Below are 13,044 nucleotides of genomic sequence, written 5' to 3' on the forward strand. Positions count from 1 at the left end.
AAAATATTTGTGAACTGTATTTTAACACGAGCAAATACAGATTTGCTCATGTGAAAATCTATTGAGCGTTTACAAGTTTACTTTCCGACTTCTGCCTTTGTGAGGAGTAAATTTACAACCTTTTTCTGCAGGGGGAAAGGTTCGAGAAGAGCTGGTTAAAATCCTTAGAACATGCAAATTAGTAGGTTAGCACAGACTCAAAGGCATTCCTGTCCTGGAACTATTGATTATTGGTTCCTCCAGCCCCAGTTTGTAGTCCTGCAAAACGGTGTAAAAATAAAGAAATTGCTATAGTAGAGCTTGAAATTGCTAGTACTTAAGGCCTACTATAGTACTAGTGAGGCTATTAACAGAGCTCTTACATAATGAGATTGCTGCCATAATTTGTCGCTGCACTATATGGCACCAAGCTGACAAGTACATTTTTTTTTTTTTTTTTTTTTACAGAACAAGATTTATGAAGCAACCTGTCCCATGGACAAGTAGATATTTCTTTATATTCCACACCATGGTGACTGTGAGGAGAGGCTATGGCTCGAGAGGCAAAGCCTCTAGTATGTTATGACACCCCCCACACACTTTCTTTTAATGGTGTATTGAGAATACCAGAACATGAAGGTTTCAATGAATAAGATACATGCTTGTGGACTAAATGTTGGGACAGTGTCTTCATCAACCAGTTTATATGAATGAATGTATACATGAGGTAATTTGCAACTGTTGAATGTACATTCGTAAAAATCTTTGGCGATAAATTAAGGAGGTAAGTGATTGTTTTGTACAGGAAGTAGTAAGATCACATACCAACTCCTAGATACCGACAGGCGTTGTCGAAGAAGTGGATATAAAAGAAGGCACTAATATAATAATCGTGCTGCACTGCCCCAACAACTTAACCGATCATCTTAATCATTGTCATTGTAGGCAGAAAGACTTGGCTACTGCGTGTGAGAATGTCAAGAGGTCCTTGGAAATGATGTGCTCTTTTACCAAATTCATCATTATTTTATGCTCTTTATTGATGAACACTTACAGGCGCTGAAGCTAGCCTTAGATGAAGAGCAATCCATCTATTAGCATCCAGAGTCCATATCAGCTAAGTTTAATATTTTTTGGATGCTGCAATTGAAACCATTCATTGGGCAGTGGGTTGCTTATTATACATAAATGTTAGCACTGTGGGTCAAGACATTTGCTTTTCATATACGTTTAGATTAACCTTTGAGTAGATCTCACTTCACAATTCAAGAAATGTTCCATCACTTAAGACTTTCAAGAATGACTGCTGAATGCTTATGGCTGGTAATTTCACTGGGGCAAAGTTACCTTAAATGAACCAGAAGCAACGTCCAGTAGTTGAGTTTTGTGAATTGTTACCAGGTAACCATTCCAGGTAAGGATATGGGAAATCAGCGAGACAAGGAATTAATTGTCTTGATTTACTGAAACGAAATCCGGGGCCAGGTAATCTTTGAGGTAGGAATGAACAAGGGAGATTTGGCTGTTGAAGTCAACCATTGAAGACAGCGCACCTAATGCTGTTAGTCAGAATAAAACCTCCAAATGAGTGAGTTTGGTGTGGTCCACACTCCGGTAAGAGTTCTGAGCATGGGCATGCTGATGGGAAGAAATACAAAGATTCAATTTCTTTCAGTACCATCATTGGAATAGTAGAAGAGATGTCTAAGTGGCTAAAGGTGCTTGATAACTTTACTAATGGTTTATGTAAATTACCTTCTTGATACTAGGGATTTGTGGGAGCACAGAGGACTGGGAGGTAGAGGGAAAATACTGTCAAGTTTGCTGGACTACATGGCAGACCACTAAGCAAGGGATGATGCATGGGAGGGTGAGAGGTTACAGAAGGGGGCTATGTTAGATGTGGTGGTGCATAATGGCGGGTCAAGGGCACCATATGTGCCCAGAGAAAGAGAAAAGTTAGACACCATGGTGAAATGGATCCTCTAACAATAGACTACGGCCCATATGGACCCTCAACTCAGGCAGATTTGCAATACCATCTCTATAACAGGAGAGCCTGCAGACATTTGCCAGCAAGCCTTTGGACCATTATTATTGCTTTCAACCTAAAAGCCAAAGCCACATCTGCTGTGAATGTGAAGTAGCCTGCTTCTGAGTGGCAACATTTAATACCAGATAATTTATGCCTTCTGTTATCTAGGGCAGAAAAAAAACCATAAGACTAGTGCGGAAACTAAAAGGAATAAAAACACCACCTTGCAAAATATAACATGGGGCTAGATATGCCCACATGCCTCATGCATGTGTAGTGCTGTAGGCCTCTCTTTGAAAGTCAATAAGAGCACCAAGGAACAGGAATGTATTTGGAACAAAAGGGTATATCCCAATAAGATTAACAAGAAATCAGTTTTACAAAAAAGAAAGGAATCAAAAATAATCAGTTTCATTCCAACAGAGAACAATTCTTCTAAGTTTGCGTCACTTGAGCCTGTCAGTCTTACATAGTCGGTGCCTACACTAGCCAAGTGTTTTTAAACTCCTAATGAAAGTTGTTACTTCCTCTGTTCTAACATTTCACTGTTTATGTAAATGAGACTACATAAACCTCACGGGGAGCAAGCCAGCACCCCCAATTCCACTGCCAAGAATGCATCAAGGATCGCCGTGCCACTTAGGGAATCAATGTGCTAATAGCCAGTACTCAGAGAAGCTAAGAAATATGGAAGTGGGAAGTTGGTGAGGATTCTGTGGTTAGACAAAGTATCTACCAGAAAATGTGTTACCAAAGTTCAGTAACTTATACTTTGATGAATGCTGCTAAATGAAGATTCCTCTCCTTGTGAATAGGTATCAAAGCAGTATCTCCCAAGGTAGTGGCTTTATGTAATGGCTCAGACCCGAAGGACAAGGCGGGCAAAATGCTCATCTCGACAAACCTGACCGTTGAGGCAGTAGTGCTTTGTGAACGTGTGCACTAATGGGCATGTAGCTGCCTGACAAATATCCACAACAGGCATGCTGCATGCCAATGAAGTGGCAGCAGTTTTAGCTCTAGTGAAGTTGGCCCTTAGGCCCCAACTTGAGGATGCTGCTTCTTAACCACTGCACAGGACCCAAGACCACACCCTGCCTTGCATGTTGCAGTACCACAATGTGGTGGTGTTGTCTGTGAGAACCTGAACCAGTCTGCCCTTAATGATCAGCAGGAAGGCCTTCAATGACAAGCAAATCTACAAGTTTCAATAGATTAGAGGGGAGGTAGGACTTTGCAGGAAACTAGAGTCCTTTGATCTCCACCTCTCCCAGATGGTCTCCCCAACCCAGTAGTAATGATTCCATCACCACAGTTTACTCTGGGTGAGGTAAGGAAAGGGGTATACCCCTGGTCCAGTCATGGTAGAGCAGCCATCACTACAGATTTTTTGGAGTGTGCTCCGATACTTGGATGGAATCAAAGACATTCCCCAGGTGCTGAGTCCACTGAAATGTCAGATCCCAATGCAGATCCCACACATGCAATTGGGCATGGTATAAAAGTAGAATGCAGGAGGCAAACAGGCCAAGCAAACTCAGAGCTATCCTCATTGAGACCAAGGACAGAGGCAAAAAAAATCAGAAGCATAGCCCAAATGTCCTGCACTTGTTGGCTTGAAGAAAAAGCTCAAGAGTGCACCATACCCAGGATGGCTCCAATGAAAGGGAGCTTCCACCTAGGAGCCAGGTTTGACTTTGGCATGTTTACTTAGAGCCCCAAAGATGTAAGGAGGTTCATCGCTATCTGATGGTGGTCAGTGATAATTGTGGTGAGCCTGCCTTTAACAGCCAGTCGTCGAGCTAGGGGACGACTGGTAACCCTAACCTCTGCAGAGGGACAGTGAGCAGAGCCATCAACTATGTGAACACCCGAACGGCACTGGTTAGGGAGCATGGAAAACTGAAAGTGCTTGTGGCTCACCATGAACTGTAGGTAGCATGCATCTGTGGAATTGCAGGAAGGAGAAGTGAAAATAATTGTCTGGCAAGTTCAACACCACAATCCAGTCTCTGAGACCCATAGCAGAGAACCTGGTCCAGGCTGCCCATACTGAATTTATCCTTGTGCAGAAAGAGATTGAGATGGCTAAGATACGACGGAAGCCTACGTCCTTCTTCGGCACAAGGAAGTAGCAGGAATAACACCTAGTCAAAACTCTGAGACCACTATCCACTTTAAAGCACTTTTGGCCACTTACAAAGATTAAATGAACACGTAGTCCTCAGAGAAGTGGTCTGAAATAGGTGGCAGGTGCAGTGGATTGAAAAGCAATGACAAGGCATAGCCCTATTGGACAATCTGCAGGACTCATTTGTCGATTGTGCTTTGTTGCCACCCATGCAGAAAGTGGCTAATGCTGCCTCCTACTAAGTAGCTGTGCAATGGCAAGAGCGCACTAAAGAAACTTGTAGTATGTGGACAGAGGGGCAGACGATTGGGATGAACAAGGTCTCTGATGGTCAGGTTGTTGTCTGTTGGACCCAAAGTCTTGACCACAAAAGTGATGGAAGGCCTGTTATGTGATTGAAGGAGCCTGTCGTAGCAGACCCGCCAGGCCTCTGGCATATCTCAGAAAAAGTGTTGAGGTGGGACTGCCTGACTGGAGCTTAAAGGCATACGAAGCGTGCCGTGGCCTGGATCTCAAAGCACTTGAAGCCCAAATTTGCTTTCTCACTAAACAGGTAGAAGCTGTGGAAAGGCATGTCCATCAAAGATACCTGGACGTCTCCAGAGAAGCCAGTGGACCTCATCCAGTGGTGGCATTGAACCTCTACCTAAACAACCTGTGGTGTCCAAAATCGAGGGCATGACAAATGTGGCCCCATTGGGACAGAGAAGCCATATGTTTTGAGAGATCACAGGTAAGATCTCACTCATCATGTCCCACAGTGTGTGGTTATACCATCCTAACAGCTCGTGTTAACAGGACACAAGGTGAGGCTCACAGAAGAGAAAATACATTTTCTGAATGTGTCAACTTGTTTTGACTGTTGGGGTGGTGGAAGGAAGAGAGACTTTACTGGTAGACACCTGGATCCCCAGACTCTCAGGTCTTGAGTGCTGTGTGATAAAGTCCAGGTCTCCTGAAGCAGGTCTATGGTGGTGGGAGACTGGTCGGCTGACTGGGGGTCAAGGGCATGGTTTAGCCCAAGTGCTCAGCGTGTGTTAGTGAGGGCATAAGATTCGCATCATGCCTCAATAGGGACTAGAACCTCTGTCAGCACATTGGCTTTTACCTCGTGGGGAGGTAAAGGTTAAGGACCTCAGTAGCCCTCCTTAATACTGTAATCAGAAATATAAATTAATATGGTGCAACCCTGTATTCCTGGGAATCTGGTTATCAATTTCAATCTAGGAACAATGGTTCCCTCGGAGGAATCCAAGAAGCCTTTGCTTCCTAGGCATTAAAGAACCTTTTATATGAATACCATTATTTTGTACAAGTGAGGCCTGTACATATGGTTATTTCTATGAAACCACCTAACAAAGATTGTCAGTGTATATACTTATTATTGTAGTAAACTAAGTGCTTTCCTCAGTTGGTGGCCTAGGGGAAACCAGCCTAGTATCGGGTGCAGTATCCAGCCCAATGGCACCGTGTAGCTCCATTGGTCAGTTATCATCCTCAAGGGATGGAGTAAAGAGCCTTCCTCATAGCCATGACTGTCGTCTCTAAAAAGCTGGCTCTGGTCAGAGTCCAAGCTAAAAAAAGCTGATGTAATGTCTGTTAGAAATTGCATGGAAGGGGAATCGATTCTGTGATTCAGCTTGGTTCAGTACAGATGGTGGCACATCAAGATTTGGACATGTCCGTGGTTATGCCAGGCCAGCGCGGAGACTGACACCAAAATCAATTGCAGTACTTCCTCTGGAGCCTGTGGTGTCTGTGCCAGCATCATAGTTAGAGGAGCATGCTGAAGATACGCAGCATGGCCTCACGGAGGGCTTCTAACTGCAGCAACATTGCCGATGGACCCAGTAACTGGAGGCGCATTGCGATCAGAAGTGGAATCTGTTCCTCAGTGGAATGGTAGCAAGTTGTGGAGGCAGAGTGACCCCTTGTACCTTCCTTGGAGGGAGAGCGCCGGGAAGAGAGAGAGTCCCGCTTGGACTTCTTCTGCGTCTTCTTCACCTTATCAAAATTCTTCAACCACGAGGAAGATCTGCCTCAGGAACAGGTCCTCCCCTTGTACCTCAATAGGCACCAGCATAGAGACTTCCAGTGTTTCGTCATGTAAAGCTTTGCTTCCCGCTGACAGAGGTCTTAGGGTTCAGCTGAGCACAGTCGTCACAGAGCTTGGATTTGTGTGAAGCGCCTAAGCACCAGAGGACTACCTCATGAGGATCTATAACAGACATCTGTTTGCACAAATCACTTCAAGGTTAGAATCCTGTTGCTTCAGTGGGTGACATCTAATGCACACTGGAAATTTTTCTGAAGAAAAAATTCTTCAAAGAGTGAAAAGAAAAAAAAAAAAAAAAAAAGCAGGCTCCGAATCCACATCTAAAGGCGTGGAAAGAAAGGAATTGATATTGGCAAGCATGGATAGCTCCATTAATCAATTTTGGAACAGAATGGTGTTGATGCGGAGTTGCACGGCACCATTTACCGGGTTGCAGGACCACTGCTTTTGAGTGTTATGGACCTAATCTGGCAAATGGAGAAAAATGTACACAAGGCGAGGAATCTGTGGTTAGAAGTATCCATCAGAAACCTATAACATTTTTGTTTTTCTATGTAGTCTTTTTTCCTATTATATGACATTATGCAAAGTTAGTAAGTCCAATTACGTGCATATGTTTTTATAAGTAAGCAGAGGTTGGAAGTGACTTCCACAACTGCTTGACAGAATTCAGTCATGTGCAGCTATAAGACAACAACACACATTAGGCAAAAAACATACCCAACTTCTAACCGCAAGGAATTTAAAACTTGGTGTAAGTAAAAAAAGAACTGCATTATAAGGCATCACAGGAGAGCCAAATCTAACAGTGGATTACTAAACAATAAAGTGACATTTTGCCTAATACAATATAGATGATTTAATTTTGAAAGAGTAATAATAACTCATAACACAGCTACTAAAACAATAAGAAAAATCACTTTCGAAAACCAATATAAAGGCTTGCCCAGATTGAAAAAGTAAAAAAAAACTACTCAAAACTTTACAAGTGATACTGCATATGAAGTTGATATAAACTAAATAAAAGGTCACAAACCAGGCATTCAGATTCCACTTTAACATGCCTTATACAGAAAGTAAGTCTGTGGCCCAGAAACACTGTGTGACAGTGGCAAAGTCATTTTAGCTCATATTAGACACATTAATGCACCCTGCTACAAGATGTGAAAGTAGTAAACTGCTGAAAGACTGGGATGGGTAAGCTATTTGTTTTCCTACATGTGGAACTGGTAAACTATAACTAGCTAGTTTCTAATAATATTATGGCACACTCATTACAGAAGAAAATCCTAGTTCTCAAACTTTATCCGCAAACAGTGCACTTGTAAGAATATTGATGAAATCAGATTAGCTATAAAATTACTATGCATCATTGAATACAAAATCTTTAATTTGTTATCCACTTCACATATTCTAGTACCTGTTTTGTGAGAAGTTCCATGCACAGAGCACCTCCTCCAAGGACATACCTAGAAGAAACAGGGAGAGTGTAAATCAACATTTAATCTTGAATTTATTGTAACCCATGTGTTATTACATTTATACGCTATTACAGATGATGTTCTGATTCAGCACATTCAAACAAGATTTTCTCCACAAGTTGCCTTTTCACATAGGTATCAGTTAACACATTTCAAAGAGGAGAAAGGGGTTAGTAAGAGAAAGTTTTTCATCGCCCAGATGCTTCTTGCCTTCTACGTTTACCCATTTTCTAAGTGATGAATGCAAAAAGTATGCCACAGTCGGGTATGGGGAAGTGTCCGCTGGAATTCAACCCCACCTTTTTACATAGTCACAGATGAAGAGGCACACACACTCTCTTGGATCTGAAAGTCTTTAAAAAGGTTGGTGATTTTACAAATTGTGATTTCTCTCACTTTGTACCCCTACCAATCTGCATTCCTCTCCCTGTGTATTGCTGCGTACGTGCCTCTCATGGGCCCTGTGTGAGGTATATTATATTTTAACATTAGATTGCTGGACAATCCGAAGGTCACACCCCACCCAAATCTTACTGACCAAACTACACCCCTGGCCACAAACTCCCAGGTTAGCTGTAAAAACAATGCATTAGATTATAACCTTGAGAAATTATTTTAAATAAGTGGATCAATAGCAATAATTTTTAGAAGCTGTAATGGTTTAAAGTTTGCACTTTTTGAGATAAAGTTAATGTAACAATGTATTTGCAAGTTCTAACGAGGCTTGTGTAATTGAAAAAAAAGGTTAGCTATAAAATAAAGACTTAAGAACACAGAACTATTCAGTAGGATGACAAGGTCAGTTCTGTCCTCTGCAAGATACTCACACATACACGAACTTCACTTATCAAGTAACCAAAGCTATTGGACGAGGTGGATGCATTTAACTTAGAGGAACAAGTTGCTTGTTCTACAAAACAATACTTCCAGAGAACAAGTTACTTACTTTACGGTAACAATCTTTCTGGTGGATACTCTAGGTGCAGACTCCTCACTTTGGGAATATTCCCTCAGGCGTCAGACTGGATTTGGAAGCTTTACAGCAGTACTCCTGTGTACCATTAGGTAGTGTAGTGCTGATCTACACGAAAGTAGTTCTGATCCAAAAGTGAGGAGCAGAGCTGAATACAAGCACCACTCGTAAGCTGACATCAGTTGCTTTCTATAAGCTGTCCGAACCCTTAGACGCAGAGTCCATCAGCAAACTGGTATAATCAGTGTGCAGATCTCTACATTGGGCAGTGGCATAAAAAACATTAGGGGGATCCCCTGCAAGAGATGCTGAAGGGGCCACGCACATCAGTAGGAGCTGAGGGGGGACCCCTCCTGTTTGGGTAAGCCTGGGCCCTCCCCCATACCAGTGGTGCTGCAGGGACTGTTACACCCCCGAGACCAGGGTGTTTTTAGGTGGAAAAGAGCCCTGCTCTCAGAGTGGGGAGTTGGGATGGATACTGATGAAGCTGCGATTAAAAAGAATATCCACCAGAAAGATTGTTACCAAAGGTGTGTTTCTAATGGATAATTTTAACGGCAGATTAATCTCCTTGCGCATAGATATAGTGCTGCCTACCCAGGCGATGGGTCTATAAACTGGCTCACACCAAAAATGTCCTGCAGGACAGAGCTGGCAAAATGCCTCTCTTGACGAACCAGACTGTTGAGGCAGTAGTGCTTTGTGGATGTGTTTACCGAAGCTCATATGGCTGCCTGACAGACGTCCAGGACAGGCACTCTGTGTGCTAATGTATTGACAGCAGCTTTGGCCCATGGAGAAATTAATCGAATTTGAATCTATTAATAGTGTTTTCAGTCCACAATGCAAAGCACGGATGCCTATCATAGAAACAATTTCATACATATAAAAAGCTCAAACCTTTGAGAAAAAGGTCATTTAAATTAAAAAGGCATAAATTATGTTAAAAAATCGTTATAACAAGAGTTTAAAACCAGTTAACTCCAAAACAGCCCAGTCTAACTTTGGCCTTTAGAGAAGTTAAAACCAAATGACTGCAAGACCTTGCATAGTGTATTAAGAAAGAGGGAATGGTTAGCAAGGTTCTACTTCTGAACCAGTTTCGATATGAGGTCCCAACTTTTGCTCACATATAATCCAGATGCCTTAAGAGGAAAAAGATTTGTTAATTTAGCGGTTTTCTATGCAGCAACTTGCTGATTGCACTGAATATTATGGTGTTGTATTAGTTTGCAGTTCAACATGAAATGTTTCAAATCCTATGTGCGCCACAAAAGCAGTTGGGTGAAGATTGCTGGATTTCTTCTATTCAAGGTTTCATTTAGCAGTTAACCCTGTCCTCTAACCAAAGACTGTTAAGTATTGCTTTGCACTATGAGAGGGTTTGAAAATTCCAATGTGGTTTCTAAGGGATAGTTTTTCAAGAGCTCCTGATTTCTGTTCTTTGGCTATGCATACACATTTTACATTCAACCTGGAGTTTAATTTCTTTTTCAAGATTAACTAAAGATTACCTGGGGACTGAGGTATTAAAAGTCGGAGTCTTGTTTTCTCTGATCGAATGTTGCAAAATAAATTCATTTTAAAAAGTTCCTCCTAGGCCTAGTAGACAAAGATAATGAGATCTTTTTAGTATTTTTAGCTCGTGCACTATAAGGGGCTTCAATAGAGAGGTAGCCCACATCAGATTCCAAGACAGTCATAAGAAAACATGACAGCAGATTAAGCATTGCTTTCCAAAATTTCCTTTTGAAACGCCAATAATGCATTTAGTCTGATCCAGAGTTCTGCACCCCTGAAAGATTTGGCTTCCTACATTTGCTTGTCAACGTAATTGGAAAATTGGTGTCCATGTTTGCTAACCATACTAACAATTGCGTTTGCTAGTGCCTAAGCTTTTTCAAGAGTGGGCTCGATATGGGTAGATTACCTGAGGTTTCTGTTGATTACTCACAGGTATTTAAAGAATGCCACTTTTTTTTAATTGGTACCATGTATGTGGAAGAGCGACTTGTTGTTTAGGCTTGTCTTGAAAGTCATGGTTTTGGTTTTTCTTTATTAATTTTTAGTTGATTTACATTAGTGTTTTTCCATGGCTGCCAGTTGAGCCTGAAGGCCCTTGGCTGTCTTGATAATCAAGACTGAATAATCGACATAAAACAGAAGGAATTTTTAAAGTCATTCATCATAGGGATATCATCTGTGGCCATTTTTACTTCCTCATATAGACTGTCTATATCCAGGGAAAACAAAAGGGAGGTCAATTGGCACCCTCGCTTCACCCTATTTCTGATGATTTTTTTTTTAAACTGATGAGCCCTTTCTAGTGCAGTCTAACTTGGGAAAAAAATCTCAGTCTACAAAAGTTGTATTAGAGACAAGACGGCCGTGTCAATGCCCATAGGTCTTAGCTTTTCCCAAAGGCGATGTCTTGGCACCTGGTCAAAAGCCTAAGTGCCGAATTTGTGCACAATGTGAAAGAATGTGAATATATAGTTGATAGTTGAAGGTCCTTCCGTGAACACACAACAGACAATTTCAGAAAGGATTTTCTGTTAGGTGACCCAGTCGTCCAGTGTCCTGAGAATCAATTTCGAGAAGATTTTATAATTGATATCTATTAGGCTTACTAGTCTATAAGACTTTGTGTAATTTCTGGCCTTTCTTGTAGGTTGGGACTATGATACTATTTTGCCAAGAGGATGGATGCTGACCTCTGCCTAAAGCTGAATGAAGATTTCCACCAAAATGTCTGCCCACCAGTCAGGGTCTGAGAGGAACACCTCCAGTGGTGGTACGCTGGTGCTAGGGTCCTTTCTATTTTTCAGATCCTCTATTGCTTTCCTCACTTTTCTTTGCTAATAAATTCAGACCCCTGGACACTATTCTGAGGGCCAGTCCTTTCATGAAGGCAATTATCAACATCACCATTTGGTGTGGAGTTAACAATTGAAGAGCAATGAGTTAACAAAGACTCTTCGCTAATATTAGATTTCAGATACTTTTTTCTGGCTCCTAGGCCTTCTCCTAATTTTAACCCGAATGTCGCTTGTGTTTTTTTTCCATGGCAGCCTTTTCGATTTTTTCACTTTCTTGAGTCATCCTTTTCTTCTAATGACAGCTTTATGGCTGGATCTTGCCTCCTTATTTTCATCTCTTGCTGAGTTGCTGTGTACAAGTGGCTGAAGCTCTGTTTGTTTGTGCAATCCTCGCCGAACCATCTGTCACTGAGATTGGTGTGCTTAACAGTACGTCTTCTAGAACAAACCTGGGTCAATGTGTTCAGCAGTTCATCACACATGGATGGCTTATCACTCTGTGCTTGACGTCCAAGAATAGACATTTGGCAGGCGATCATTAATAGTTCAGACTTCCAACCTATTACATATGAATCTAGGGTCAGGGAGCCATCTTATCCTTACTTTGCCTCCAAAATGCCAAGTAGACTTTAGATTTTGAACTTATCTTGGTTCTGTCTGTTGTGTTTCAATTCTCAACAAGAGATTATAGTCACTTTCTACCCTCCAATGCAGGCTCAAGTTTTCAAAACTATCCCAGCCTGTTGCTTTCAGGAAAAGGTAGTCAATTTAAGATTGGGTCCTTCAGGCACTGTATGTTGCTACAATCTGGATGTCATTTTCATAAGAATTTCGAGCTGATATAAGAACCTTGTGTAAACACAACTGAGTCAGGAGATTTCCTCTTTCGTCAGTCTTTGGGAAGGCATGGGTTAAAGTTGTGATCCCATGCGCTGATTTGAGTTCAATTATTGATTTGTCATTGACTCCCCATTTGCCCACTTTGTAGTTACAGTCACCATATAATGAAAATGTACATCAGCCTGATTTGCTTTTAACACCAATCATTAGAGGTGAAGAATTTTTTTGAATCCCTCCATCTTTTTCTGCAGGACATGAATATTTGTTATCCTTAGTGCAGAAGTATCTAATAGGTTAATAATATCACAAATTTGAAAATGTTCATGCAAGTTGTTCTATTCTTTGTTGCAATACATATGCCAGTTCTGCATGACATCTGCAGGCCACCACTATTCCTTGTTTTTGTCAAATCCATTGCACATTTTGAATGACTGATACACCTAGCAAGGTGGTGACATCCATGTGGTTTGCAAAATTATAATATAATTGTAATTTAAGAAGTCTACAAAGTCGGTCACCAGTGTTTTGGGGGCTACCAGCCACATTCCAGCAAATAATTGAGGTGTTTATTTTCCACATGGTGGGTTGGTTTCCCTGCCTTCTTTGATTTTTTTATTTTGTTTACTAGTCAATCAGTCTTACACTTATGTTATTTCTTCTACAGCCCCAATAAGGGTACTACCATCTAGTGTAGGCTAGTTTTCGCTTATTCGCTGGTCAACCCACATGT

General features: G+C 41.5%; 1 protein-coding gene across 5 annotated transcripts in view; it reads right to left on the minus strand.

Annotated features, from left to right (window-relative positions):
* Nucleotides 1-13,044, minus strand: part of UBE2Q2 (ubiquitin conjugating enzyme E2 Q2) — a 619,872-nt gene that overhangs the window by 131,892 nt on the left and 474,936 nt on the right. For all 5 annotated transcript variants that reach the window (XM_069222116.1, XM_069222114.1, XM_069222112.1 and 2 more), the window contains one exon: nucleotides 7,622-7,670. In XM_069222116.1, coding sequence (XP_069078217.1) covers nucleotides 7,622-7,670 — 49 coding nt within the window. The remainder of the gene's footprint in view (nucleotides 1-7,621; nucleotides 7,671-13,044) is intronic.

This window comes from Pleurodeles waltl, chromosome 3_1 (assembly GCF_031143425.1).
Source record: "Pleurodeles waltl isolate 20211129_DDA chromosome 3_1, aPleWal1.hap1.20221129, whole genome shotgun sequence".
NCBI lineage: Eukaryota > Metazoa > Chordata > Amphibia > Caudata > Salamandridae > Pleurodeles > Pleurodeles waltl.